General features: G+C 32.8%; 3 protein-coding genes across 5 annotated transcripts in view; 2 read left to right on the top strand and 1 right to left on the bottom strand.

Annotated features, from left to right (window-relative positions):
- On the top strand, positions 16-6020 carry LOC105173164 (SKP1-like protein 21). Of its 3 annotated transcripts, none has more exons than XM_011094832.2 (10): positions 16-396; positions 2152-2241; positions 3012-3233; positions 3364-3555; positions 3667-3777; positions 3960-4038; positions 4409-4578; positions 4743-4927; positions 5133-5266; positions 5724-6020. In XM_011094832.2, the coding sequence occupies exons 2-10, from the start codon at positions 2206-2208 to the stop codon at positions 5744-5746; spliced, it is 1152 nt and encodes a 383-aa protein (XP_011093134.1). In that variant the 5' UTR covers positions 16-396; positions 2152-2205; the 3' UTR covers positions 5747-6020. The 3 variants fall into 3 exon arrangements, with proteins under 3 accessions (XP_011093134.1, XP_011093133.1, XP_011093135.1); XM_011094831.2 differs by having other exon boundaries at positions 17-396; positions 2146-2241; XM_011094833.2 differs by having other exon boundaries at positions 17-396; positions 2146-2241; positions 4439-4578.
- Positions 6145-11430, bottom strand: LOC105173165 (signal peptide peptidase-like 4). The gene is made up of 14 exons (XM_011094835.2): positions 11131-11430; positions 10614-10772; positions 10358-10469; positions 9880-9999; positions 9625-9776; positions 9340-9522; positions 8906-8940; positions 8600-8762; positions 8095-8148; positions 7868-7960; positions 7618-7760; positions 7348-7418; positions 6868-6951; positions 6145-6514 (listed from the first exon to the last, which is right to left on the bottom strand). The coding sequence occupies exons 1-14, from the start codon at positions 11272-11274 to the stop codon at positions 6405-6407; spliced, it is 1623 nt and encodes a 540-aa protein (XP_011093137.1). The 5' UTR covers positions 11275-11430; the 3' UTR covers positions 6145-6404.
- Positions 18592-27891, top strand: part of LOC105173167 — a gene marked incomplete in the record, with an annotated part of 13127 nt that continues 3827 nt past the window's right edge. The window contains 7 exon segments of the mRNA XM_020697811.1: positions 18592-19491; positions 20417-20550; positions 20707-20808; positions 20887-20975; positions 21068-21284; positions 26525-26992; positions 27868-27891. Coding sequence (XP_020553470.1) covers positions 27886-27891 — 6 coding nt within the window.

The raw sequence follows: 27891 nt of genomic DNA on the forward strand, positions 1-27891 counted from the left end.
CTAAGCCTTACCTACATTTCATTTCACCTTAGAAACACACGTAACTCTTTCTCTCTCTCTGTCTTTCTCTCTTTCTCTCTCACATACACACGCACTAACACCCGGCGGTAGATAGATACACAGATATATCTAACCATTCACAGATTCGCCAAGACAATATATAAGAAAAACAAAATATATTTTCCCCATTTTTATGCGTATTTCTCTCTCTCTCTCTCTCCCCCCGCCTCGCTCTCTAATATTTATTCTTTTTTTTTTTTTCTGCTTTCGCCGACAACCGCCATTTTCATATTCAAAGCTCCGTTCAGCAGAAGCTGTTTTTTTTTCTTTTTTTTAAATTTTTTTTCAGGTGCGAAATCTTTGTTGTTTCTGACTGCAGAAGCGGCGGGGCAAAAGGTTGTTTATTGCTTTGTTAATTGTTTGTTAGACTTGGAGTTTGATTGAGGGAAAAACCGGTTGTTGGTTTTTGTGTTTAGTTTAGTTCGGTGTTTGGGATTATGAAATTCTGGGTTGTTTTGGTATTAGTGTTGATTTGCATCTTTGTGGGGATATTGTTGGATTGGGGATTCGATTGGGGCGAGGTCTGAGTTGAGATGGGGGATTAGGGCTTTTCTGAATCTGCATTTCTTGATTCTGGGTTGCTTTTAATGTTTTCGATATGTTTGTACTTCAACTGTTTTGGGTGTTGCGCTGCCGGATGAAGTTGATGTGGTTTGTTTATTTGTCAAAGTTGAGTCCCTTTTTTCTTTTTTGGCCTTTTTGTTTCCTTTTATGTTTCTATTACTGTTGTGGGTTTGAAATAACTAGTAAAAGATGTTTGTTTATTGTTCGACCAAGATTCGCTTTATTATGATAGGAAATTCATGCTTTATCATGTTCTGTTAGTAAATCGGAAAGAATTGTTGGAAGCTGAATAGTTGTTATCAGGAAGCACGGTGGCAATAAGGAAAGGAAGCCAAAAATTTGGGAAAGAAACATGATTTTCACTTAATTTCACATAGCCTGGAGTATTTTATGTGGCTTGTAAGTGCCTCTACAAAATTCTGAGAGTGAAGATAATCTGCAGGGCTCCCTACTTCTGAATTTGCACATTCGTGGTGTTGTTTTTGGTCATTTCAATATAATGTCTGTTTCTTGGAAAGGAGAAGTTATTGTACTTTTTCTTCGGAAGCCAGCCTCCACTAGAACATGTGGAATAGGTGGCCCCAACTCTTTCCTACCATCATCATAGACCGTCAAGCCGTTTCCAATGAAGCCTATGGAGGCTTCCATATGAAGGTTGGTTTTTTATGGTGGCAAACTGGGATGAATTTTGTCAGCTGTTGTAGGATAGTTGGAAATTTGTGGGTGGGGTTTTCCAGTTAGGCCATTCCAAAACGTAGGTGGTTCAGCTGGATTAGGCTTTCATTCTTGACCTGTGTTTTGGGAAGGTGCTTCTGATGGAATGAGCAAGGTAAATGATTAATCTAGGACTAGGAGCTCCATTTGGGTTCACAAGGTGCATTTATATTTGAGTAGTATATAATGTTTTCTGCTGGTAGTTGACTTCACGTTGATACTGGTTGTGAAAGACCTACCAGTTGCATTGTCGATTGGGCAGCGAGTTTCAAAAAGCACAGTAGATGGTTGATCTGAGACGAGGAGGTCCATTTGGACTGATGTGGTGCATTATAGATTCAAACTAGTGATAATGTTGTATTTTGCTGGTAATGACTTCTTCTGGACTTTTATGCTGGTGTTCAAGGACCGTGCAGTTTCATTGCTGATGGGACACAGGTCTTGGAAAGAGAGAAAACTAAGCACCATTCAATTAGTCTTTCTGCAAAACTTGTCAGTTCGACAAAGAGAATTTTAATTCTTAGAGATGGAGTCTATAAGTTGTCAGTTCAAGATTATCATTCGCCTACCCCTTATTAAAATGTCTGAATTTTTTAGACTAGATATCTGGCCAAGAGTGGGTATTTCCTTCTTTATTTAACCGAGTTACATATGACTTCATTTATAGATGAATAGCCAATACCTCCAGATGCATTTAATTTTGGTTCTACAATACTTAGCAAAATAGATGCTGCTGGAGAGTTAATTATTTTCCTTGAAGTTATAGAGAGGACAGCTCGCCATAATTTTTATGCCTTTCTTTCTTAGCTGCAGGTAAGAACTATTGAACTGCTTTCTGGGACGCGTTCTTGTTTCTAATTCAGTACAATGATAGAAGCTGATAGTGAAATAATAAAGCCTGAGGTATGCTTTACATGACTACTTGTGCACTTCTGGAGTCTTCTTATTTTTGTATATGTTCATTTATGTTATTTGGTAGCGTAATTTCCCTTCTTTTTGTGGTCATATAAATCATACTTGCCTTGTAAAATCATTGCAATGTGATAGTCGTTTATTTTCAGGAAAGCTGCTTCATTTATTTTGGGCAGTGGAATACAATGGACAAGAGATACTCAATTAGGAAAAGTGATGTGTGCATAACATTGGATATGGGACCTAAATGATGAGTAATTAACATGAGATGCTTGAACACAGTGGAATGATAAAAGAGATGCTCAACATGCGTAACTAGAGATCATTGTTTTTTTTTGTCATTTCTGGGGTAGTGGTGGATTGGGTTAGATCATGTAACTCCTTCAACATTAGGTTAGTAAGCAGCGATGACAACATTCTAAAGCTAACGTACTGCGATAGAAGAAAGACTGGAGAATTCTAGATTCACCCCTCATATCCTTCCTAAAAAGGACTTAATGAACGTATGGTCCACATTGAAGATGAAGTGATAAATACTACATTTTGCGGTTAAATGAAAATTTTTGAAACTGCTTGTACTCTTCACTAAACCTTTGGCATTAATAGTACTATTATTATCCTTTTTTATTCTTACTAGTTGAAATATTTGCACCCATTGACCCTTGTTTATGATTGAGTGAGAGAGAGCAGGTTCTAATTTTCTCTTTGGTTTCTCAAGTTGTTTCTGATTCCGATTTGTTGTTTTATGCTTTGCATGTCAGATTCTAAAGGCTTATGTGTGGCTTCAAACTTCTGATGGTTCAATACAACAAGTAGAGCAAGAGGTCGCAATGTTTTGTCCACTCATATGTCGTGAAATACAATCAGGAATGGGATCTTCTAAGAATTACCCTATCTCCCTACCTTCACGGGTCAATCCTCCTATGTTGAGTCTGATTCTTGACTACTGCCGATTTCATCAAGTACCAGGACGCTCTAACAAGGTTACTAGAAAATGCTGAACACTGCAGTTTTTATGTGATTAACTTACCACATGAGAAAAGAGTCTTTTAGGCGCTTACATTAAACGATAAGATAGGGAAAGGTACTTGATTTTGTTATACTTTTGTGCAGGAGAGGAAGTCCTTTGACGAGAAATTTGTTCGAATGGATACCAAAAGGCTATGTGAATTGACCTCAGCTGCTGACAGCCTGCAACTGAAGCCCCTGGTTGATCTCACTAGTCGTGCACTTGCACGAGTGATTGAAGGGAAGAGTCCGGAAGAAATACGAGAGATATTTCATCTTCCTGATGATCTAACAGAGGTGTTCTGTCATTGCAAGCAGTGTATATGCTTAATGTACTTTTTATTTCCTTGGGGAGAGTCCTGCTTTTCTATGTTTGCTTCCTAACATTCCGTTGTCTTACTGATACAGGAAGAAAAGTTGGAGCCTATAAAAAATACCATGGATGATCCAAGGATTCGGCTTTTGAATAGATTGTATGCCAGGAAGAGAAAAGAATTAAAAGAAAGAGAGAGATTAAAGGTTAATGGGAAATAGTTTTCTGTTCTTCTACATGACCTTCCATATATTCATTTAGGTTCTATAACCAAGCAATCAGTAATGCTTATAGTCAATTAACTGCTTGAATGTAGTTATTCACCACTATAACAATTTGTTGCGTATGCAAGTTAATAATGATAATTGGTTTTCAATGGGTTCTGCAGAATACTGAGGTTGAAGAGGATCGTGCAGATGAGCGTTCTGTTGATGATCTCTTATCATTTATTAATGGAAGCAATGAAGGTATATCTTGTTCCTTCTGTTTCCACCTTCCCTTTACCATGTTCTTCATTTTGGGATGTCTTTAAAAAGGTGCTTACAGTTTGTAGTTGATGAAAAATGTCGTTCCTGCCTGTTAATCTAACTAAATATGTGTTTTCTGTGATATAATCTATTTCTGGAATGTGCAGTGAACTGCATTTCTTTTGGGTTGCATCGAGTATATTTTTGGTAAATTGAGAACATAAACAGCATATGATTAAAAATTGGGAACAACTATGGAACGCAAATCATGTCTTTGGGGATCAACTTGGAAAATTTCAGATTTTAATGTGATTTATCTTTCACGCTCTTATGTTCGTTCCTCTCTCCTCCCTTATCTTATCATTTGGAGGTGGACCATTTGATACATATGGGTTTGCAGATTCTAAGGCAAATAGAGCTTCTAAAAGTAAAAAGAAGAATCGTAAGAGAAAAGATCATCACAAGGCTGCTCCTTCAAACTGCACTAGTACATCAAACAGCACAACTGCTTCAAGCGATGCTGTATACATGAATAAGAAGGTCAGGAGTATTGTACTTCTGTATTATTCTCTACCTCTTGGCTTCATTGGGATATTGGTCATAGATAGTGTTACTGCTTACTAATTGCCTATGCTCCCTTCGCCTGCCATGGCGGACGAGATGCATGCATATGGTGTTGGGATTAACATCTTTCTATGCTGCAGGAATCGAATGAGCTTGATTCTATGCGTAGTAATCCTACATGTCATGGCAATCTTTCGCCCAACCCTTGTAATGGCACAAAGTTGCATAACATCGAAGATAACACAATTCCACCTGCTGAAGATGAGTTTGATGATTGTGATTTAGATGATGATATTGACCCTGCGTTGAAAGAAAAAATTGATAGGTGAGCCTGATGCTTTTTGACGAGCCCACTATTTCCATATGTTATCTTAGCATACTTATTTAGTCGCATGTTACCGTTTTGTTGGAAATAGCGTAGGATGCTTTGGGTATCAGTTATAAAAGAAAGTCGCTTAGGTTGGTTACATGTTTAATATAGATTATATTGTTTTGTATGACAATAATTTTTCCCTTGTTTGATTGATCAGGGAAGTGGAAGACTTTGCCAGACGATTAAACTCAGATTGGCCTGAAAGAATGCAACAGATTCTGTCTCTGGGTCAAGAGAGAAGAACATTACAATTGACTGCTAACGGAAATGGGTCCTTGAGGATATTTACAAGTATGTCCTACTTTGGTTTTCGCATTTGGTTCTAATATTGTATGAATAGATCCAACGCCCTCTTCACATGATATTCTTATGTGATAATAGTTTATTTGTTTCCTATTCTCATCTTGTTAATTTGACATTTTGGGATGACCCTTGACTCCAATTCTTAGAACCATTTACCAGGTGTAACACACAGTGAAAGCAATATGTATGACAGTTGGTTTCTTGCACATTTGCACCGGCAATATAACGACATTAGAAACTTAATCTTGTAGCATGTTGTAGTTGCAATGCCCCGTCAAATTTAGCTGTATGTCTTAGGATTAGCATCTCTTTTCAGTCGAGAATACCATAACTGGGACTTGAGTCGAACTTCATATTATTATGTTGGTTTTGTGTGGATAGTGATCTGATTTCAGGTCATGGACCAAGAAAATTTTGCATAAAATAGTTTGTTTCCAATTCACAGGTCTAGATGAGAGCCGGAAATGATCCTCTGGTCGAACCCCTATCAACTTCAAAATGGAGACTGGCCAGAAAAGTTTTGGTCATTTTGTTGGACTGTGGGGTTGGTTATGGCGCCCATACTCCGGCTCAGGATGCACATCAGTGTGGATTCACATTCAAGTTGATTGGTAAATTTTTGACATTGAGAGATTCAGTTTTGATGTTTGTAGTTGAGTTCGTGTACGTTTACAGAAACAACAATAAGGAAAAGAATGTTTTTAAGGTGTCAATACATGCAAATTTTGCCATTTGCCTTTTATCCCCTCTCTCTCTCTCTCTCTCTCTCAGGCCGTTGTGCGTTGTTTTCCTTTCTTGCCGAGGTATCAATTGTGGATCGTGGTGTTTCACATAATGATAACCAAGAAACCTACCTCAGCATGAAATTTATTAATAAAAGCACTTTAAATTCCAATATCAAAATGGGGTTTTAAAAGGTACCATGAGCTTGGTCACACTAAAACATCACTTGGGCCCATAAAATCCAGTAGCTTGTAGAGGTACCAATAAATTACATCCAGAAACACAGCAAAAGAGCTGAAGCCACAAATTTCATAAGCCTTTTTCAAGTTAGAATGACAGTGACATAATCTAATCTACGTGTGTCCAGCCGTGTAAGCAATTACTGTATATTAGCCTTAACTAGTCATTGTTCGTCACCTTGAAGTTGAACGTGCGGACAAGGTCTGTAGGGCTCCCCTCGCTTCCATAAATGCTTCAAATCACCTCTCTTACTTGCCAAAGTTATCAGAGTGCCTGAATGGAATACGAAGGCAGTTTTAGAGCTCATAATGTAGCAGTGGTATCAAAGAAAAAAACTACCTCAACATTTTCTGGGAGTATCGACCTTGTAGATTGTTATGTTACGGACGAATCCAATTACACATAGATATCTTAGAATCGAGTTAGCGAGGGACTAGATGTGATTGGTCAAGCCCGAGAACTTGAGCAAGATATTGAGATTATCAGTATATATGATGTTTTAAAAAAGGTAAACATGGTAGGCAACAATCATTATTTTTTCTTGATTACTTTGGAACAAATTTCTTGCTCATCTATAGGGAAATAACTAGTCCAATCTATTCTTGTTTCAAGAACTGGCTGCGTACCTAGCGTAAACGGAACGATGTAAAGCAAAGCTGGCTGGCCATGTCCATCCATCATGTTCAGAGCCACATATGTAACTAGAAGACCTGTGCAGAAGAAGTTGAAAAGTCCCCAAGTATCAGTGATAGCTTACAATTGCGTATGCCATTGTGTAGAAAAACATATTTCCTTAGAAAATCTCAGTTTGAACACATTAGAAATGCTGTTCTCAGCAATATACAGTTTTAGGGGTTATTCTCCAGACCAGATAAAAGTTTTGAGACCATATTAATATCTACTTTGCATTCAAAGTTTCCAGTTTTCATCTGTCCCAAAACAAGCAACCGCAATTTCTTTCATGCATTCCAGTCTTCATTTAAATGAGAATTTTTTAATTTGATACCACTAAGTATCAAGAAATATTACTACATCGACTAATCCAAACTCGTTTTCGGTTTCCCCACACGCACACACTCGCACGTACATGTAACTTCAAGTCATACCTAAACCATAAGCAAGCATTGCCCAAAGGAAATATCCAGCTTTGAGGCTTTTCTTAGCCAGCCAGTCATACCTGCAACCAACATTATTTTGATATTATGAGTACTCAAACTACCTTGAAGCAGCCAAACGACCTCAATGAGGACAGACTATAAGTTCTAAAAACATGTTATCAGGTGTACGAGCTTATAAGATTTCTTGAATAAACATAGGCACATGCCATCTAACTTATTTGTTTATGTCTACTTTTAGGGTAGTTGTTCGACTCAAACCTTAGGGAAAATGCTACTAGTAGGCCTGGTAAGATGATGTCGCCAAAACCAATTATACTGTAACCACCCCAAGGATCAAATAGTCGAGGAATTTTCAGTAGCATTGGAATGCCGTCTTCTCCACTTCCATCGCCTCGAGCTACCTACATGACATAACAGTAAACAAGGTCAGTCATTAGGCAGCAAGAACCTATCAAAACCGAAAGATCATTCATACATTGGTGCTCTGCAGGATCCGAGCTATGCTTACCACTATCATCACACTCTTATGGAACCACCATTTCGACACGAAGACCCAAAATATGTCATACAAGAATGCACAACTGAGTAGAACTGTTCCCACCTGAGTATGTAAAGGAAAGATTAAGATCGGGTCAAATAGACGCACCATCATGGGTATCTGGGAATAAGCATTTTGATTTTGCTGTAGCGGGGGAGGGGTTTAGTGTAGCATGAGTTTCAAAGATCGACAACCACCTTTAGGTTTGGTACTTGTACTATCTGGAGAACAGTGATTATCAGTGCAATGCCCTGTTACAGAGATAAACTAAGTAACGACTAAGGATCCATCCATCAACAAGAAGAAGTATAGATCAATATTAAAAATGAGTCGAACTATTTAATTTCTGGAATCAGAATGTCAATAAACAAAAAGACATATTTGGTGCTCCTGTTCAAATGAGATGAAGGAAATAGAAGATAGCATTCGAGAGTACATACAACAAATGCAATTCAGCCTATTCAGTAAGTTTTCGTGTCCAACTGTTTTAGTATTTGTTCGTCTAAGACCCTTAACTTCCAAGGCACCCTTATCACACATTTACCTTGAAGGACTTAATTCGTTCAAGGAAAAGAACATTGCTCTTCGTGCTTTAAAATGGAAACTGGAGTTGGCGGTAAAATGGTGTTGGAACAGATGGCAAATTTGTCATCAATCGTTGTTCTGAAACAAAGCTATGAAGACAGAAAACGTTGTTCTTACTAGTATGTCTTGACCAATCCAAGCAAAAGAGACACTTCGGTAAACTGCCCATAAAACAGCAAACACTATGCAGAACGGAGAAACAGCTGCAGTCAGATATGAGACAGCTCCTAGAAAAGGTACTTTAACAAATGACTCTGCAGCATGTTCAAACCATCTGAAACTATATCCAAAACAAGAAGTCAATGTATCAAGAAAAAATAACATTAATGAACTTTATCAAGAAAACTACAGGTTAAATCCCATGTGCTCCAGAAGCAAAATGCGCACACATATGCACAAAATGAATACAAACATAATACATACCATGATAACAAAGCCACTAGACAAGTTTGCAAACCCTGCATTATAAGAGAAAAGACTCAGCATTCAGTTTAAGTTAAAACTCATATGCAGGTGTTTAGCTTCCCATTGATCAATCGCCGTGTCATTTAACATACATGTAGCTGAGCCTGATTCAAAATAATACCCATTCAGAAGGAAAATTATCAGTAAACCAGTGCAACGTCCCTCATGCCTTAGAAAGAATTGCAGTTCATTTGACACAACTCAAGTAACAAAAGTCTCTTTTCTCTTTCAGAAACACACGTAAAAGCATAGACAAAATCTTAGTTAGAATATCTGTATTGAATAGGCAAGCACATAATAGTTCAAGTGAATCTCCATGTATAAAAGCAAAAGCGCTCTGTTGGTAAGAATACGGCAGGCAGAGTACTTGAATGGTAGAAATGACGCCTCACCTCTACACCACCTAGGCAAAACACAACCACGAGAATCTCAATGAACCAATAAGACATCAACTTGTACAGCATAACCAAGAAACACGAAGCAATCACGACAAAGAAAATTGCTGAAGTTGTGTTGATGTCCACAACACCACTGTAACCACAAGTATTCTTAGTGAGGTATTCATCGGAACCATCCTGCTAGGTAAACATTAAAAATTAGTCGCCTGAAGAAATCCCCTGTCTTGACTAAATTTTATCAAAAAGCAGAAGATTATTAGTAAATGCTCCCTGCTTTACCTTTAAGAGCTTGTCTTGCTCAATAGCTGCTTCTCTTGCACTCCATGCAGACCAATAAGATGCACATAGGATGGTACCAACAGCCATTAGCCATAAAAACACTTCAGCAACATCAACCAACGGGCGCTTTGGAGAGTAAATCTGAATGGAAACTGAAAACAAATGGCAACCTTGTGAATCAAACAGAAATCGCTATAAAGAGTAACATGCTTATTTGATCGTCTAATGGTCAAAACCTTTTGGGCGGAGGTTTACCATGTGAACTGTTCCTCATGCTTTGTTTCAAGACTGCACCAGCATCTTGCGGGAGCATGACAACAGGTATGCCAATATCTACATCAGTTTCATTTGCTTCACAGACCATCTTGAAGAGTTCTGGAGAAGTACCCCGTCAAGGTGCAACCACGTAAAATCAGCAATTGGAAATTATCTAATATCAATATCTGTATAAAGATTCTTGTTACCATGATAATAATGGTCTATAGTTGGACAATGGGATTAACAAACAAGAAGAGTGTTTTCCGTTACAGAATTTTACATAAGAAACTGGAGCAAAATAATTACAAAAACACAAGTGCACCTTCTACGGAGCAAACTAATCACAAGTCGTATCTCTATATGTGTTAATAAGTGAACTGTGTGTTTGGATGGTAGAACTATTTTCAGGAAACGGGATGTTGACATGACCCCTAGCGTTTAAAGAACTATTACACTACTCGCGGAGAACAGAGACCTGTCTGGTTGTTTATGATGAGCAGAGCTGAAGCTCCAGCAGCTTCTGCAACATTTGCTTTGGTAACAAAACTACAGTTTCCACGGTGCACCAAGATAGCCTCGCCTGTCAGCTATAGAACAGCAAAGCAGCTGAATAATGAGCCAAGATATGAAATTACGACTCTTAAAAAGCTACCAAAGAGACGCCCCAATTTCCACATCAAGGACGTGTAGTCAGGACAGTTAGAAATACAATCAGCGGAGAAGACAAAAACCTTATTCCTTGGTTTACTACAACAATCAGGGGGGTCTGCAAGAGCAACTTTAGTCTGGTTTGCACGCTTCTCTTTCGATTCCAACGTGGGACCAAATCGAGCACCAATACCCACAAACTCCATTGCTTCTTTTTCGTCCATCCAAATTGGTACTTTAACCTATTGAATAGCAATGTACCTTAAGCCTTCAGCTGAATACATACATGGAAATTGAAAATTCTTTATCACATCCAATGATCAGATTGCTCTAATCTACCAATGGATTTGCATTCTATCCCTAATACTGTTAGCTTTCCTCAAGCCATTGTGATACTGGACAGATCAAACCCAAATTCAAACATCATAACCTTCAAGAATGCTTCCTAAGCAACCAAAACACACACTAGCATTACACACACTGTTGCTTCAGCAGCACCAAAATCAACAAGAAAATTTTCAAATACAGTATAAAAAACAAACAAATACTAAATGGGATTAGAAGAGCAGGAAGAGAGAGAGAGAGAGAGAGGATCTTCACCAGCACAAAATTGTTATCACAACCAGGTCTCTTGGGAGCAACATCATCTTGGTGAACTATGTCGCCTGCAAACACCACAGAAATGCACAAAAACACAGCAAGAGCAGATAAAGAACAGCAGAGAGATGTGCTCTTCGACTCCATCGACTCACAAAGAAACACTCAGGAAATATCTGAGCTTGAAGATCAGAGTAAAGGGTCAAATGGGGATTCTCTTTTCATTCTCTCGAAGTCGAATCCTATCTTTGGGAGATATTATTATTGAGATATGTATGAAGTGGGAGACACTGAGCAGAAGAAGAATTGAGATGCGTACGAAAAAAAGAAGAAATAGTTACTGTTTGGCTTTCACTTTTTCTTACGTTGTATCGCGACAAGTCCACCGTGTTGTAGTAACCATTGGACGGGTTTTCAATTATTTCAGTCAATTACTCTTTGGCCGTCGCGGAAGTGGAGCGTGCAACAAACGCGATCAAGGGGATTTTTTTTTTTAAAATAAAATACAATATGCTCTACTCAAATTTGATATAATTATAAATATTTTATTTTTATCTATATGATGTAGTGTATGTTCAACGTAAATGAAATCTCGTTGGTTCTTTGCATGAGCACACGGTTGGAGGAGTAAAGCTTGAAAAAAGTCTTCAAATCGGAAAAGTAAAATTTCGTGATTATATTTCCATCATTCTATGTTACAATAACCACTTATTTTATTCTAAGCTTGTTTTATGCTTATTAAATGACGAATGCCCAAGATTAAGGGATTGGTTCCCTTTTGATTTAAAATTTTAAATATACTTATTTTCATGCTCCCGTTGTCTTTCTTTTAACTCATTAACAGAAGTTTCTATTCTTGCTCTATAAATTATTTTAAATCATATACTTTAATATTAACTTATTGTTTTATAAATATTTTATTTGTAATGATATTTATAAAAGTTGCACACACATAGAGTGTGTCACAAATTACTAGTTTAAAAAATTATCAATATCCTTTTGATTTTATCGAACGTCTAACAATTAATTCAATCCATTAATTTTCGTTAGATTTTTATCCATTTTTTACAGTGAACTTATCAAAATGTCCCTGGGATTATGAATTGTAATTTTATTTAATTTTTTATGGACTAAGTAGATAATATTTTTATAATTTTTCCATCAACCTCGTCCAAAATTTTTATATTTTTTAAGAAGAAAAAAATACAAAAAAGATAAAATTAATAATTCCACACATCCATCCATCTATTACATAGTTTCATCAAATATCATGAAATATGTAATTTTTTAAATAAATAAAAAAAGTATTTAAAATTATAATAAACATCGTTTAATTGTTTTTTTCCCATTTCCTTTTTCTTTTTCAACATATGAGATAAAAATTAGTGTAACAACCACCTTCCCTAAAATTTGGCATAATTATAAATACCTCCTCATTATTTGAAAAATTATAAATATTCCTCTTATGTTAATGTTCGTCTAACAATGAGCCCATTCTGTTATGTTTTCATTCAATTTTTATAGTGAATTGACCAAAATGTCATTTTAGATTATAAATTATAATCTTTTATATATTTTATAATTTTTTAAAATACTTTTATGAACTAATATTCCCTATAATCCTAATTTTTTTTATATTTTAAAATATTTTTTATTTTTTAAAAAAATTCAGTAAGGGTAAAATAGTGATGTCCACTTCACTGTTTAGGGGTTACATAATTATTTTCTATTTGAGGGAGATATTTATACTTTTTCAAATAATGAGAGGATATTTGTAATTATGTCAAACTCAGGGAAAGTAGTTATAATTTACCCTAAAAATTATTGTGATGAAATATCACTGAGAAAACTTCAATTTTAGATTGGTTTGTATATGAATTTGAACTTCTTTTCATTTAGATTAATAGGTTTGTTTTTCAAAATTTGGATGTAATTTATGAGTAGTACTGCAAAATTTTTGTATTTTTAATTTTTCTTGAAATAAATAGATTTTAAATAAATAAAAAAAAACCCATCAGTTTGTGAATAAGTAATGTTTATTTAAAAGTTATAAAAAAAATTAAAATTAAATATGTTCTACTACGCCACTTATAAGCACATATAATCAATAAAACAATATAAAAATAAGATAAAATTAAATAAAAAGTATTGTACTTTTACTCATGCAGATTACCGGATTAATATTTTTGGTCCCAGTAGAGTAAAAAATATTGCAAACGTAGTTCCAAAATCTGACTGATTCCGTACCACAGAATTAGTGTATGGGACCACATCTGCAATATTTTTTTAGGACAAAAAATATTAAACATGTATAGTACATGATAAAAAAATACAAACTCCTCTGTCCCATGGGACTAAAAATATAATTTTACTTAAAAATAATTTTTGATTTTATTTTTTTTTTGGGTTAAAATTGAATCGTACGTACCTAAATCAAATATAGAAGATTTACTGTAGTAGGTGAGAATTTTTTTGTTCGAATCAAAAGAACTGATCTAATTACTCAATAAGTGAACGATTTAATCATTCTTCTTAAATCGTATGCTAATAACATAATAAATAAATTGTATTTACTACGTAATTATTTTCGATATGATCAAATTGAATTTGAATTAGAATTTAATCCCGAAGGAGTGAATGTCCTATTACACACTAAAATGTTACTGGCCAGAGACAGCAAAGTTACATTTTCAGTTCTTTCAGATAAAATTTCAACACTTTTGGTCTTCTGCTTTAGGGAAAAATGCAAGCAACCCCCTTGTGATATTGCAAATGAGCAAATTACCCCCTTGTGAAAAAATAAATAGCGATTTACCTCCCTATATTTTTTAAAATACAACAATTTACCCCCCTATGATTTTTAAAATGAAGCAATCTACCTCCCTATATAAGGAGGTAAATTGCTTCATTTTAAAAAGTATAGGGAGGTAAATTGTTATATTTTTTTCATAGGGGGGTAATGTGCTCATTTTTAATATCACAGGGGGATAAATTGCTATTCACCCCTTCTGCTTTATGAGATTGTAAAATAATTTTAAAATTGGAAAAATTCGATACATTTAGTCCCATATCCAAATTTATATAAAAGTATGTGTCGAATTTCTTTAATTTTAAAAAATTCGCAAAATACAAAACTAAGTGTATCAAATTATTATTTTGCCAGCCAAAAATGATTTGACGTATGGATTGATTTGTTTTCATGTAGTTTGATATATCGGGTTGTCAGTGGGGAGAGATAAAGGGAAAAGCGCGTGTACATGCAAGGGAGGGCACCGGGCACCGGATGGGCCTGTAATTTATTTCCGTATTTTGTCCGTACAGATAAGGGTGGTCGGTCCTTATTAATTAAGTAAATAGGGTTCCTAGCTCGTGCGGTTGTGATTCCGCAAGTTCAGTCCCACTCTACCCACCATGCATCTCCAAATCTCATTGGTCAATCATCAAAAGTCAACTTTATTTATTTTTCCTTTTTCCTTTTTCCTTTTTTTCTTTTCTCTCTCTCTTTTCTTTCTTTTTTTTTTTTTTGGCAAATTTGTAACATATTTGTATATTAATTAAAGGAAGGGATAATTACAATGATATAATTATGAATACTGCTTTATTATTTAAATTTTTATTTGATATTTTATGAAATTATGTAATCATTGGATGGAGATATGGAATTGTCAATTTTGAATTTACTGTATTTTTAAAAAAAATAAAAAATAGAATGAGGTGGATAATTTTTTATTTGAAAAACTATATAAAAATATTCACTCAATTCATAAAAAGTTTTTTAAAAATTATGATAAATTAGTAAAATTATAATTAATAATTCATAAGGGCATTTTGGTACGTTCACTAAAAATAATGGATGAAAACCTAATGAAAATTAACGGCTTGAGTTGTTACCGATAAAAATTATAAGGTATTAATAATTTAGCAAATAATAAAGAGCTATTTATAATTATACCAAACTTTATGAGATGTAATTTACCCTTAAAAAAGTCGTTATAAATGTGAAAAAAATAAACATGCAATAATTTTAGAATATTCTTTTAAAATAAACGATAATATATAAAAAGGTTTGGGTGAAAAAAAAATATTTTTTTCAATTTATACATTTATCAAATTTCAATATTTTATATGATGTAATTTCTTTGCATTTATAAAAGGGTTTATTTTTGTATATTGATGGAAAAATTAAATTATTTTTACTTTATCTTAAAAAAATAAATAAAAAAGCTAAGCATTCACTATTATTAAATTAAATAATTTATTTTAATTTTTGGTTTGGGACCCCATTATAATGGAGTTGATGATATGTCAATTCCAAAGGGAGAGTATTCCATTATTCCACGATAAAAATAAATAAATAAATAAATAAAGTAGAGATAATGGAGAAAGTTGCATGAGTAGTACATATTCCACTCACTTTTGTCTTAATTATTAAGTTGGAGAATAATGGTGTGGTTGCTACATAATATTGTTACTCATCATTTTTCAATCAACTACCCCTAACTATTCCATTTTGCACATGCATAATTGCACATTATCCCTTCTGCATTTTGGCTCTTATGATAAAATATTAAAATTTTATTTTATTTTAAATTGATTAACTGGAGAGATATTTTTAAATATGGCATGTGACGTCGCCAGAAAGCAAGATCGACTAAATTTATATTGTGTGTTTCAGTGCACTTAGATAAGTAGAGAAAAGGTATTACTTTATCCCTTGTTTACGTTTATTACACGGTTTAGATCAATTGGTCAGGGTTATTATAGTAATTCAGCATGTCTGTGCTGATTTGGTAAGTTTAACATTTGTTCTTCCTTTTGAAGTTGTCCCTCTTCCATTTTTCTTTGATTTCTTATCCGGACATAATTAAGAAAATGTATTCCCGAAGTGAGCCGGGACGAGCTCCATAAATTATGAGGAAGAACAAGATACTTTATGCAAATTAAGTGGTAAGTGCATTGCACTTGCCATATATTGGTTCAGATTTGATCAAACCCAATTTGAATTGAATTTTCCCCATCAACATGTTGGGAAATCGATCCACAAAAAAGTTCATGGTGTTCAAACTCAATAGAAGTGAGCTGCAAGTCAAAATCCAACTCATACCCGAAAAAATGAGTCCCCAAAACACTATGAGGGACACACGACAACACAAACATACAACAAGACACAACAAACCCACAATTAAGCCTGAGTTCCAAAGCAACTCCTGAACTATCGACCACGATGAAGTGCTGCAACCATGATGTCTCATATTTTCATTGTCTACAGTCCTTCAAAGTCTTAATACTAAATTTCAAGGTGACTCATAATTTGTTCAGACAGTTTAGAGAAAATTACACATCTGCATTTAAAAATAAATTTCAACCCCTTTGATTGCAATTTGAAGAGACAAATAAGTGAATAGTTTTTATTGTTAATATTCGTTTCTTATATCTAAAAGTGTTTTTTAGTTTTACTTTTTCTTTTGTAATTTTAGAACTACACATGTATGTAGCTTGTCCAATTCATTGAACATTGATCGGATGGTTTTGATCCCTGTCTAGTGTCCACAACGACACTATCATAGTATTTGGATTTGTATTTTGAGTATTTTGTTTCGTTGTTTTGGAGATAGAGAGAGAAAAATAGAAATAAATAAGTTGTTTGGTTTCATATTTTGGCATTTCTCGAGATAAGATAAAATACGCCCAATGTTTGGTTTTGTACTTTTTACACATTATCTGTGTGTTTTTTTATTTTTTAATTTTCTATACATAATATATATCTACACTTGTATATAATATAAAAAAAATATGACTTGACAATGAATATTGCTTTTTATCTCAAAAAATACAATCTTAAACATACAATATTTGTATATAAACATATTTATATATAAAAATATATATGATTGATAATGAACAATAATTTTTGTCTCCCAAATTCCAATATCAAACCTACACCACTTATTTTAATATATTTTAAATTACCTCAAAACACAAATCTAAACATACCATCTATCTCCAACACACATTTATTTATCTATATTTTTCTCTCTCTATCTCCAAAACACCAAAATAAAACATTCAAAGCACAAATCCAAACACTATCACAATGTTTGGATTTGTTTTCTGAGTGTTTTGTTGTATTTTGTGGAGATAGAGAGAGAAAAACAAAGATAAATAAGTGTGTGTTAGAGATAGTATGTATGTTTGGATTTGGTTTTTAAGATAATTTAAAATAAGTATTGTATGTTTAATGTTGTGTTTTGGGAGACAAAAATTATTATTCATTGTCAAATCACTGTCAAATCATGTCTTTTTTATATATTTTTATGTATATGTATGTATTTATGCTAAAACAATTTAAAACACCTAGATAAGGTGTTTTTGATGATGACAAACATTGGGTATGTTTTGACTCGTCCGGGTGATAACTTGAAAATGAAAACAAACATAGTGTATATATATTTGTCTGTCTTGTGTCTGTCATTCATAAAGTTGCTAAATAAGAGGGTGTTTGATTCAATTTATAAGGTATTCATATCTTATGAGATGCTGTAAAGTATTGCATAAATATATTTCAGTATATGCTAGTTGCTTGCCTAATTTGCTTGTAATTTAATTTATATGAACCAACACTTCAAAAAATTATTTGGTATAGTGTTAAACACGTGTCTGATATAGATACAGTTAGGACATATTTCGAACACGGCTCCTGTATTTGAAAATATAAAATAAAATAAAAATTGAACACATTTTGAGTTTATTTTTATAAGTTTAAAAAATTTCGGCTGTCTTTAAAAAAAAAAGAATTTTGGACTAAATAAAAAAAAAGAAAAAGAATTGGTTCACTTCTACTAGATGTTTTGGGATAAAATGACTAAAAAATCGAGAGATGGTCTTGATAATTCAACTAAATTCGATGATTAGAAATTCTTCATTACGTGTTTTTATGTATATTTTTTAAGTCATATAATTGATTAGACATTTAGGTGTACGATATATTTATTTTATGTTTTATCAAATATTTTTCATATCACACGTTTTAATTTTATGTGAAGAAATTGAGAAGATATAATAAAAAAAATATATTATAGCTGTATTAGTATCGTATTGAGTTCTAATTTTTTGAAATTTTTCCATATCGTTGTGTCCATGTCCATATTGATGCATCATAGGTCTGAACTATCTTATAATTATAAGGCATATCTTTTTTTTTTTTTTCAGTTTTTCTAATTATATATGCTAAATAATTATCAAATTATTTTTGTATTTTTTTATTCATATAAAATTTATTTATACAATTTTTTGCTGAAAGGGGAACTTAGCTTCGAACTATTTGGGCTACAAAAAAGCCTCCAGTTAACAAAAAAGGAAAGTTCGGCCCAAATATTCAATCGGGCCTCGGCCCATTTCCCGCTATAAAAATTGGAGAACCCGAATTTCCCTCCATTTTGACAAACTAAAATCAGATCAAAAGCTCACACTCCAGAGAGCGCTGAAGAAAAATCTTGGCGAGTAGCTCGGATTCAATATTCGTTAGTGGTGAAATTTGTGATTTCGTGGAGATTTCACGGTATCAGTCTTCGAGTTTTCTCTTGATCTTTGGCAGTTCAGTTCTAGCAACCGGTCGACCGCCGTTGATTTGCAGTCGGCTTATGAAGATAAAAAAAGCCAGTGCTCCGGCTCCATCTCCGTGCTTCCTTCTCAATCTACGTTTTGTTTATTTTCCTCGTTAGAGTTGTTTTGTGTGGTCATTGAGATTTATCTCTTTCTCTACAAAGTATATGAATGATTAGATTGTATGAGACGCAATTGTGTTGTTTCGTACGGAGTGCACTGACTTGTATATGAAATTACTCTCTCATTCAATGTGAAAACTGATTAAATTAGCGTCTGTTTGGGATATTAGTAGGACGCTTTGTGAGTATTTAAGTGTGGATAGTTTTACCCTGGTGTTGAATGAATTGTCCTTACTAAATATATCTGTTATGGTGCATGAAAAGAATGCAACAATTTTAGATGCATTTGAATACTTCGAGTTTTTCATATATTTGTCAAAAAGAAACAGTAACTTTGATATTGATATTTACCTACTCACTTTATGTGAAACAGATTAATTTAATGTCTACTTTAAGATCTTTAGTATTTCAGTGTGAAATTACTTGCTGTCATATTGAAGACATTGAGTTTATTGTGTGATGAAGTAGGAGATCCAGTAGGATTTGTGCTGGATCAGAACGTTCTTTAATCCCTGGGTGAAGCGATACTACACCACGGCTACTGCAACCACCGCAGCAAGACTTCCAGAGGGAGTTTTGTCAGCACGATCTCTTCGTGCAGCTTTTGCAGAATCCTTAACATGAGGTTCTCGCTAACAAGGTGTTAATTTATATATTTTAGTTTCCTTCAGTGTTTTTATGCATATATATGCCCACATGCATATGTTTACGCTTATAAATTGCAGGAGTAAATGAACTTCAGATCTCAAATATGGATGAAATATTTGGAGGAGACAAATTTATTCTGGTTAACATTGAAAAATTAAAGAAAGATGCTGTTTCGGAGGATTATTTCCTGTCAGTCTTTGTCCATATAAACTAAATGCGAGTTTTTTGTTTTTTTTTGCTCCATGAAAATGGTTCTTACATTGATGTTAACTTAACGCAGAATGGATTTGCATGTTTCTTGGACTGAAAGGTTGATTTACCATTATTTGAGGACTTAGACAAGTTATTAATTGATATATTTACCATTCAACCGTGTCACTAACAATACTTTCAGTTTGTTGTATAAAGTAATTTCCTGATAGAAAGTTTATGCTACCTGTTACTTTGGATATAAGTAATATTTCAGCTTTGAGAAAAATGCAAATTTACCACTATGATATGAGAAATGAGAAAAAATTCCCTATAAAAAATAAAATAGCAAATTATCTCTTGTGTTTGGAAAATGAAGCAAATTACTCTCCTATCTAAATCATTGATTGGGGAATAATTTGCTTTGTTGTTTGAAACACAGCGGGGTAATTTGCTATTTTTTTTTTATAGGAGTATTTGCTCATTTGACATATCTTATGGGGTAAATTGCATTTAACCTTTTTAGCTTTTAACGGTGTCACCTATGTTCTTCACTTACAAGCACATCAGAAAACAACACTTTCAATCTATTGTACCAAGTAGTTTCCTGATAGAAAATTGATGATATCTGTTGCTTGAAAACAAGTAACATTGTGCAAACATTTTAGTAAATTATTTTCTCTTGGTAATTGATTTCGTAATAATCTTTTTTGAACTTCTTTATGTAGGAACAGGAACACAGAGTTGTCGTTGACTGAGAGGAGGAAATTGATGGAGTTTTTCCTGCTTCTCTGTGACTTTTTCTAGCACCATTTGAAGATGTTATCTGTTTTAATTATGCTCTTCTCTGAATATAATTCAAGTAATACATGGTCGTATTGTATCAGTTTAAAAATATAGTTATTCAAGTCCAGTATTTTGGGCATCATTAATACACAAGCTCAAAATTGTGAAAAACAATGACGTATTTATGTTATAATAATCTTCTTCTAACAAAGAATAAATGTTACGAGTGCAGAGTCCAGGACTGAAAGCGGTATTGAGGCTGAAAAGTGTTTAAAGGGAAAGCGGTTTTGTTTGGTGCCAAGACATACACCCTCCAATATTTATTACCTTTAAGGTGGAACATGAGATTCATTATATAAAATAGTTTACTGGATTACTGCTTATTATCTAAGCAAAGCTGGTTTTTGGTCAGAGAAGAAGCAAAGGAAGAGACAGCATAATACTAGGAAATTAATGAGGAGAAAGAGAAAATGCTGCAAATATCATCAGTGTAAACTGAAGGTATATTTTGATATAATTATGTGTAGCAGGATAAGCTTTAGATTGTATGAAAGTTGTGAACACTATCTTTTCTTATATGTTTCTGATATCAGTTTGCATGCGCTCGTGAACGTGGTTGAACCAACCACTGAAATTTGGAATTCAGTTTCAGGAAGAAGGGATAAGAAGATCTCAAACAAACCAGCTGTATTGCGTTATATTTGGATCGTGGTGCAGAACAATTTATGTATGATGAAGTCTTACAAAAGGAATAAAAAGTTAGAAGAATCCTTGCCTGCACCAGATGTAAATGGTCCCTGAAACTTTCAGGTATTTCGGAAGCCTCCTCCACAACAGTTTTTGAATAATCTTAAGTATTAATTTTGTTGGCATTTGTTTTCTTTGTGAGTAGAAAATCCTTCTGCTATAGTGAACTTTTGGTCGCATATATATTCACTGGCATTCTATAGGAAGATGAAAGTACAGAAAAAGAGACTTCGCGGCAATTCTTGTAATATTGAATTAGCTGAGAAAATGGACATCTATAGAGAATTACCAGGATGGGATGGGGTAAATGAAATATACTTTGATCTTTACATGGTAAATTCTTAGTGATCAAACTTTTCATGCATCCACCAGTGGACAGGCAGGCTATCACTTAGAAAAAAACACCCTTATAATCTAATCATTAATCATGGGCTAAATCTATTTTTACCTAGTCCACTATAGAGGGACATGACTCATTGTCATCCCATAATTTGACCTCAAGTCATCAACTGTATCTCCCACAATCTTGTCTTTGTCCTACCCTATCCCGATAACTCTTGGATCAGATTATTCAAAAACCCTAGCTTATCTTTTCAAATCCTTTGACATAAAGTAATCCTCATTGTTATACAGGACTATTTGTTGAATTAGTTTCAATCACAAATCCCTTTGTTAATTTATTCCTAGGGAGCCCCATCAAATTTGTCCCCACATGAGAAATGAATTAATAGCAGTGTAAATATGTTTGTAGTCCCATAGAATAGGATGGGTTAAATATTTTTAATTTTTAACTTTATGAAATTTTTGAAATGATTCAAAAATTCAACATATTTACGAATTTTTGAAAATATTTATAAAATTGAGAAAATTCGACACGTTTAGTCCCATAAATTTTCTTAAATCATTTTGAAAATTCCGTCAAGTACATAACTAAATGTGTTGAATTTTTAAAATTTTTGAACTATTTTAAAAATTTTGAACTAAAAGTATTGAAATCATCCTATGGAACTAAAATGTGTAGTTTTTACCATAAAAGCATGAGCTATGACTTAAATGACTAATGAACTTGTTCTTGACCATCATATCACTTTACCATGAGTCTTCCTCGTCTTCCAACTTTTACCCGCAATTCACATTTTCTCAAAGAGGATTTTGCATCGTGTAGTCTAGAATTTAGTATAACCACCAAGTGTAGTGTAATTTAAGTATTAGCTTTGACTATTTAATTAGATAGAGTATTTCACGACACCAACGCCCATTGCTTTCTCTTTTAGAAATTAGCCCACCCATCAACCCAACAAGATACGGTCTCTTGATTTCGTCTACGTACTTTTTCATTTTTTATTTCTTTTGATCAGATTTGTCTTTTATACTGTACTTTTCCATAAACCAATGAGTTGAGTTGAGATTATTCTTTTTTTAAAAAAAAAGAAAAAGAGAGATTTGAAGTCAAACTTAGGCTTTTGTACTAAAAAAAGACAAAACCCAGCACAACTGTTATTTAAAGAACACAAATCTCATTTCTCTTTCAATAGAGCAACTATATTCTGTTGAAATATACATCCTGGTTCTAGGGTTGGTACGGCTTAAGTCATTTTTGTGTCAAAATTGGATGTTTAGTACTGTACGTGAGAGTGTACTTCTGTATAGTGTTAACACTAATAAGTATATATAAACATATTTAGTTAATTATTTTAAGAAGATTATAATAACATTGATCAACACAATAAATATTATAACGTAAATGTTTGATAACGCCAAAATTTTCAGAAAATTGATATACGAGATGAAATAATTGGCTTTATACTGTTGCAAACTAAGTAATCCGAATTGTGGGTATGGAGTTCTTTGAAAAAAAATATAATACTGAGTGAGATCATGCAAATTCACTTAAAAAAATTTATTTTTTCCTTAGTTACCTAAACCAACAGTTTCCACTCTTAGTTTTTATATATATGAAAGCAATAATTGCATTACCATAATTTTAATAAATTAAACAATACATCAATTTAATTAATATTGTTAAATAATAAACACATTTAAAAGTAAAATTAATGTTTATACATTGGATGAGACATGAAGCTATTACTTTAATTTAAGTGATGGTGCCTCCACTCTTGATCGGCCATAATTGTTTATTGGTGTCCCTGACCTAATATATTACCGAATCTGCAATTTATAGCTTTGGAGGGAAGCTATGTATGTAATTTGCTTTGAGAAGAAGCTTTTAACTAGGGTGCTGCAATCTGCACAGACAAGTGGTGAAGAGCACTTTGATCATTTGATATCTTGGGATAGCAGTGGGTGGTGGAATGATTGTCTTTTGACGTGAAATATAAGTGCTTTTGTTTGTGGTCCACCGGAGGAGTTTTGAGGAGTGAGCAATTCTTTTATGATATCGTAAATGAGCAAATTATTCTTTTATGAAAAAATAAATAGCGATTTATTTTCCTATATTTTTTAAAATACAACAATTTTATCATATTTATAAAGAGGTAAATTGCTTTATTTTAAAAAGTATAGGGGGATAAATTACTATATTTTTTTAATAGAGAGATAATGTGCTTATTTTCAATATCACATAAGAATAAATTACTGTTCACTCAAGGAAAAAAATACAATACTGAAGAAGAGCATAATGAAATTTCTTGGTATTAGTGATGAATATATCATGATTACAACCATTGATAAAGACGTATATGATATAATACTACTAATTTAATTCCTTGTGGAAAATTTGGGTGTGGAGAAAGAGAGGCCTTTGTCTGACTCTTACCAGGGGAACTTTCAATTCAATTAATTTAACTTTCCCTGCTTCACTGTTGGAGTTGGACGCCGCAACTAAACTCATCCAATTCAATCACATCCAAATTGAAAATTTCATACCTCAATCAAAGATTTAGAAGGTATTGGAATTCAATTGAAAATTTTTTGTTTGGTATTTAATTTTTATTTTTTTTGAAAATTTAATATACTGTTTCTAGTGTAGGTTTATTTCACCATGTTTAATATCGAAATATATTTTTTTATATTTAATATTTATGTACATATTTTTTATATATTAATTATTTTTATATTATTCTTCTTATTTTACTTATTTAAAATTTAAAAATAAATAAAAATATAATTATTATTGTTAGGGTAAAATACACTTTGCCCCCCTAAACTATTCCTAATCTAACACTTACCCCTTTGGTTGGACAAAAATGTCCTTCTTGCTTTGAATAAATATATTATTTTCAATATATTTTAGTATTTTGCACTTAAACCATCATTAAATTATTTTTATTTAACAAGGAAGGAATCTAAATTAAAAATGGAGTGTAAGTTAATATATATAACCAACAATTAATATATGCTTTTCAAAACAAAAATATACTTAACCAAAATTTAAATATTTTTAGGAAAAAATGAATAAATATAAATAATTTATCATATTTCTTTTAAAAAAATAGATTAAAAGACAATTAATTACTCATTTTTATCTAAAAAGAATAAAATTTTATATCCAATTAATAAAATATTTTCATGAATTTTTTTGTATATTTTTTGATCCCATTCATTACTTAACTTTGATTTTATAAAATATTATAAAATTCAAACTATTTAGTTCATTAACTATATATTACTTTGTTATAGTTAAAAGATAACTTTTTCAATTAATTTTTTATATTAAACTTGAAATGCAAAATTGTTAGAAAACTAAATTGTTTGAACTATATATATATATATATATATAATATAAGAGCAATATTGTCTAAAACTTTAATTATAGCGGGTAAGTATTACATTTGTTAGTTTAGGGGGTAAATATTACATAAAAAATAATTTAATGGGGCAAAGTATATTTACCCTTATGTTTAATATGTAATTTTAACTATTTTATATTTTAAGTGAAAATTTTGATTTGTCGAATATACAATTGCAATAGTTCCCAAAATTCACTCCATCGATTAATTTGATTTGGTATTCAGTATAATATTTTGGCATATCAAAATTTTAATTTGTTGCAATTTTCATTCAGTTTAATTTGATTTTATTGAATGAATACCTTTAATCAAAGGCAGTGACTTGATTGTAAAAACAAAGAAGTATTTTTTAAAATTATCATTGATAAATAAAAAATGCCTTCTTTTATATTAGTATCGATAAAAATAAAATAAATATCAAAAAATAATACTTTGAGGCAAACATAAATGATTCGGAAAGAGATAATATTAAGAAATTTAGAACGATAGAGAGGGGAAAAAAAGGTAAAACTAAATAAATATAATAAACTAACTAAAAGAAATAGTTTTTTTGCTCTAATTGAAGATAGTGGAAACAGAAGTTGAAGTGTGTGAAATGAAAAAAATAAAAATAAAATAAAGATTCATAATCATCATTTTCTGTATATTTTCTATGATTATATAACCATTCATTTTATTTATTTATTGTTATTGTTAGATGCTACAGCAATTAATGGAATTGGATTGGATTCTATTTTTCCCTCCATCGCATTTAATATGGACAAGGTATTATTACAATTTTTAAATAAAATAAATCTATAACTTTTACACATATAGTATGTATTAAGTGAAATAAATAATATTCAGAATAAAAAATTCAATTAATTAGAATAGTATTTATTAGATACTGCAAACCAAAAAAGCCCGGGTCAAAATCTTGTAATTCCTCCTGTTCCAGCCTGTGCGTACTTGCAATCCTCATGCGTTACACATAATCTGACTGTCCTCCCAAAACTGCAATGTTCAGGCAAAGAACAAAAGAACATTCAACAGAGTACGTGTGTTTTGATTGTGTGTTTGTGGGCACTGCTACTGTTAAAATTTGGTGCAAAAGACGAAGGTAAAGCAGGGGGAAAAAGAAGCAAATGGAATAACCCCGACCACTTTTCCTCTTCATGCACTTGATGGTCCCACTCCAAGAATAGCATACGATTCTTTCTCTCTTCCCTGCCAACACAAAATTACAAAACACACACATAAACGTTCTAATACTTTCACTTTCCAATCTTTCTTTCTTTCTTTGCTCTTCTTTTCCCCTGTGTCCGTTGTTTGCAACTTTGCATGCTTGGTGTGGTTGTGAATACCTATCAAGATTGAGTTTTTATGAGCTTTGGATACTTGGTTTTATACATTTTCAATTTTTCCTTTTGTGGGACTGTTTTGAATTTGCTCTAATTTTGGTTAAAAGAAAAGAGTATTTTGAGACAGCAAAAGAGGAAAAGTTTCAGTATTGATTGGAGCTTCCGATTCGGGTTACTTAGAATCCAGAGATTAATGTTACATTTTCGCCTGCAGCGGATGATGCCAAATTTTATTTTTCAAAAATCTGATCAGTTCAGAGGCTGCTGCAGAATCATGACGGTGCCTTTGAAGAGAAAATATACCGACTTTCCTTTTATGAGAACGCAGTTGTCTCCATGTGTGTTCCTTTGTAATTTCTTTTAATATATATCCTTGAAGGCAAGGGAAGATTGGATGCCTTTTATTACTATCAGAGGTTTCAGGGGATAAAAGACTCCAGAAGGAAAGAGTATCAAGATTTCTGTTTCGTTTTTTGGTTGAGTAATCTTTATGGAAATAGTTTCTGGAAGGGCAACGCCATTGCTATGGCCCATAATCACTCTCAAGCTTATGTGGTTGAAATAAGACAAAGGGCAAAAAGTTGATTCCTTGCCTGGCCGGGAAGACTGTTACTTTTAGCTCTTTACACAACTTCTGAATTCTTGAACAAGTTTTCTGGCTGCACGTTGGATCAGACTTCAGGTATTAATCCACTTGTCAATACCAAGTAATCTCATAGTCTTTGATCTCTCTTACCCTTCTTTCCTTTTTCAAAATTTTTTAAAAGAAGAGTATTTCATGGTGTTTTATAATTCATATGTTTTGCAGGAAAATCTGTTTGTTTGTGTTTTCATTTTCAATTTCCAGTAGAAGATATGAGTTTTCAATTTTGTATAGGTTTTCATGTGAAATGAGAATGTGTTTGTATTAGTTAATATATTGAACTACGGTGTCAAATCAATATATTCTCCAGGAAAATACGTATAAACAAACATGTTTTCAATTAGTATTTTGCTGTTCTTTATTTCTGGTTATGATCTCTCTCTTGCTTTTCCTTTTTGTTTATTTTTCTCGTCCTGAATTTGCTTGACCAGCCATCATCTATAGAGCTATGGCATTTGCAACCACTAAAGGAAGTTTAAGGTTGTTGTAAGATTGTTTATTTTGACATAGCTAATTGGAATATGTGATGATGCTGTTGTTCATTGGTATTACCCTGGAATATGTCAAGTAAAATATATACTGGAGTTTGATGATCAGACAAGACATGAACAAGCATTTCTTGTTACCAGATGCTAGATACTTCCTTGCTTTAGCCTATGAACAGAGTTACTCATATTGATTTGTAGATCAAGACATACTTGCTTATCTAAGTATCCTTTTTTATGCTTAGATTGATCTGTTTCAGCAATTCTTGCCATATTTCTCCCACAAAGAATTTTCAATATAGAGTGGGAAACAACATATATCTGGAGTGCGGCAGATTGGCTCTGATAATCCATGTTTCTTATATTACAGTGTCAATTTCTTGTTTTTAGTTCCCACATTTAATTCTTGTTTTGGTGACTACACTGCAGTAAGTAAGTGCACTTGTCATGGCA

This window comes from Sesamum indicum, linkage group LG11, assembly GCF_000512975.1.
Source record: "Sesamum indicum cultivar Zhongzhi No. 13 linkage group LG11, S_indicum_v1.0, whole genome shotgun sequence".
NCBI classification, from domain to species: Eukaryota; Viridiplantae; Streptophyta; class Magnoliopsida; order Lamiales; family Pedaliaceae; genus Sesamum; species Sesamum indicum.